We start from the raw sequence: 3,381 nt of genomic DNA on the forward strand, positions 1-3,381 counted from the left end.
GTGGCAGAGGCCGTGGTCGCAAAGCAGTTGGTCTCTGTGTGGTACCACAGAAGCCAAGAGGAGAAGGAATTTCAGCCTGTGTGAAGCTTGGCACGCGCTGGCTTTGTGCAAGGGGAACAGGCAGCAAAGTCTCGGGCACGTATGCCAACAGGGACCCACTGGTGACTCTTAGCCACGTGTTAATCATTTTTCCACATAAAAAAGGCTCTTCTGCTCCAGTACAAATCAAGGAGTTGATGGTCTGCTTAAGGACTCACAGACTTGCCTTTCTGCTTTGTTATAGAGGTCACATCTCTGCAGAGGACCAGCATGTAACTTAGTGTCCTACACATGTTTGGCTGGGACTGCAGCAACATGTGCATTGACCGTGTCCTTCTGCACTGCACGCCGAAGGGGCCACGCAGGCCTGAAGGGCAAGAGAAGGGCGCAGCCTTCTCGGAATCGCTCCCTCTAAAATAGGGATGAGATATAGATTTGCTTGCCTGTCTTACACACGGGATGAAAGGGGAACTAGTCCTCTGGGATGGGAGAAATAAATGGAATCTGGATTGTGGGAAGAAAGAAGGTTGAAGACCTCTAGGTTAGGGAAGGGGTGGGAGCTGAGTGTCTGGGAATTTCATACCAGTAAAAATACTTTAAAAATTGATAAAATCTTTCAGTATTTTGTCTTCTATTGTTCTAGTATCAAGGATGCAAGTGTGTCCTGAAGGCGTTCGCTAGAGCTGTGACCTCTTTGCTTCCTCCCCTCCCCACTATTGTTTTTTGCCTTAGCCGAAGAGGGATGCTTTTTTTAGCCTGGTACTTAAGTGGAGGACTTAACATTTGGTGTGTGGTAGGAGAGGACTGTAGGTTGTTACAGTACTTTGCTATGCTTCTTTTAACCTAAATTAAAGCTTATATTAATACATTTTTTTAATAATGTTCTTATAGCTAATTTGATTGCCTTCCTGGAGACTTGTCTTGCTATTGTTTTTGTTAGTTATTTATCTTTTATGTTAGCTCCTAGCACACAGGTTTGTGGGGGTTTTTTGTGATTTGATTGAGTTAACATCATGCAAAGTGCCTTCTATTTTTTAGGCTGGATGTATTTTTTTCGTCATTTAAAACTGATTCTCAATATGTTTCGTAGCTGAGAACAGAGGGCTAATCAAATGAAACTATGTTAATGAATTTTCTCAAAAACTTTTAGTGTCAACCACACATGTTTTAATACAAATAATCAATTGTATTGCAGGTATTTTTCAAGAAGCTTCTAGAAACTTCAAACAAAAAGATTTTCAGAGTAAATAGTACATTTTTGTGATTCCATTTTTTTGATCCAATTTAAGACTCCTCGCTGTGTTAGGCACCAAAAAGTTGAATTAATCAACTTGCTCCATAAAATTCCTGTAGCTTGGAGAGCACAGACAATAGTCTACATTTCTGCAGCCGTGGGCCTGTGCCCTCCTATTCAGGGGCAGGTTTGGGGGTGGTTTTTTTTGTTTTAGACTCTCTTCTCAAATTGATCAAGGCATAGGAATGAAATCAAACTTCATAATCAGAGTTTTTAAAACTTACTGTCCCTAGTAGGCTTGGTGAGTTGTATCTGTCACAAGGCTCATCAGCACTTTTTTTTGTCTCTGCAACTGATTAATTTTTTTTTTCTTGTTTTGCTTTAAGCTTCAGGAGACAGTCAAAAGGAAGTTGGAAGGCGCACGTTCACCTCTCAATGGAGAACAGCAGAATGGAGTTTGCGATGGGAGCTTTTCTCCAACCAGCAAGCGGATACGGAAGGATGTACCAGGCATTGAGGCAATCAACAGCTTGCCCAATAATTTGCCTTTGCCCGCTGTTTCTCCTCTTCACCAGCTTGACATGAAAGCTCCCCTGCCCCTGCAGAACAGTGGAACTCACGGTAGTGGTCTAGAAGACTTGGGTAAAAATGGTGGGCTTTCCGAGATAAAGCTCCCTGTTAATGGTTGCAACGAGCTAGACGATAGTTTTAACATCCTGCAGAACAAGGAGCTAAAGCAAGAGCCTTTGGATGACCCCAGCTGCATAGACACTTCTGAAACATCTCTTTCAAATCAGAACAAGCTCTTCTCAGACATTAACCTGAATGATCAAGAGTGGCAGGAGCTAATAGATGAACTAGCAAACACCGTTCCAGAAGATGATATACAAGACTTGTTCAACGAAGACTTTGAAGAGAAGAAGGAGCCGGAATTTCCCAGGCCTGCCACAGAGACTCAAGAGAGTTCAAGCGTGAAAAGCGATCCATCTCATTCTCCATTTGCTCATGTCCCATTAGGGTCTCCCCAGGTGAGGCCTTCTTCTTCCGGTCCTCCATTTTCAAACGTCTCCACAGCCTCTAGCATAGCTTCTGTGTCCAGTGCCCCACCAGCTCCAATCCCTGCCGGCTCACCAGCAAACTGTGTTGTTCAGTCACCTCAAACTCCCAGCCAGGCCCACACTCCAGGCCAGACGCAGACACGGTCTGGAAATGGCTATCTTATGAAGCCAGCAGCAGCAACTGTGGCAGGATCAGGGCCTGGGCCTGTGAATATGCCAAGCACTGACTTGTCTCCAGCTGAACAGCTCAAGCAAATGGCAGCCCAGCAGCAGCAAAGAGCTAAGCTCATGCAGCAGAAGCAGCAGCAGCAGCATCCAAATCAACCCTCAAGCTGGTCACCTGTGGGCCCTCCATCTAGTCCGTACGGAGGACCCTTCAGTGCAGACAAACCAAATAGCCCAATGATGTATCCCCAAGCCTTTAACAACCAAAACCCAATAGTGCCTCCTATGGCAAACAATCCACAGAAGACCACAATTAATAACTACCTCCCCCAAAATCACATGAATATGATCAGTCAGCAGCCAAATAATCTGGGCACAAACTCCTTAAGCAAACAGCCCAATATGCTTTCTTATGGCAACACCAAACCTCTGACCCACTTCAATGCTGAGCTGAGTCAGAGGATGACCCCACCAATGGCAAATCCCAGCAAGAACCCCATGATGCCGTACATCCAGCAGCAGCAGTCCCAGCAGCCGCAGATGCCAGCTCAGATGGCACACCTGAGCGAGGAACAGAAACGCATGCTCATCATGAAGCAGAAAGGAATGATGAATCAGCCCATGGCATATGCAACACTTCCTTCCCTTGGTCAGGTAAGCGCAAGTGCATGATATGCGGGCAACCAAAAAGAGGCTGATACAAAGGCTTAGTAACTCTTTGTATGGTCTCCTCCTCCCTCCTCCTCTTTCTCCTGGAAAGTATGGAATGTCATTGCAGACGCTTCTTGGACTTTTCATGTGGTATTGGAACTTGATCATTTTAAGAAATGACTGAAATGATGATGTGTTATGCTTTAGAAATGTTGTTAAATGACTGTTTTTCTT

The 3,381-nt window shown here is 44.9% G+C and overlaps 1 protein-coding gene across 1 annotated transcript in view; it reads left to right on the forward strand.

Annotated features, from left to right (window-relative positions):
• Nucleotides 1–3,381, forward strand: part of MAML3 (mastermind-like 3 (Drosophila)) — a 237,676-nt gene that overhangs the window by 144,040 nt on the left and 90,255 nt on the right. The window contains exon 2 of the mRNA XM_009328865.1: nt 1,660–3,150. Within this exon, the coding sequence (XP_009327140.1) occupies nt 1,660–3,150 (1,491 nt within the window). The remainder of the gene's footprint in view (nt 1–1,659; nt 3,151–3,381) is intronic.

The sequence above is a fragment of the Pygoscelis adeliae genome, unplaced genomic scaffold, assembly GCF_000699105.1.
Source record: "Pygoscelis adeliae isolate BGI_AS28 unplaced genomic scaffold, ASM69910v1 Scaffold66, whole genome shotgun sequence".
Classification (NCBI taxonomy): domain Eukaryota; kingdom Metazoa; phylum Chordata; class Aves; order Sphenisciformes; family Spheniscidae; genus Pygoscelis; species Pygoscelis adeliae.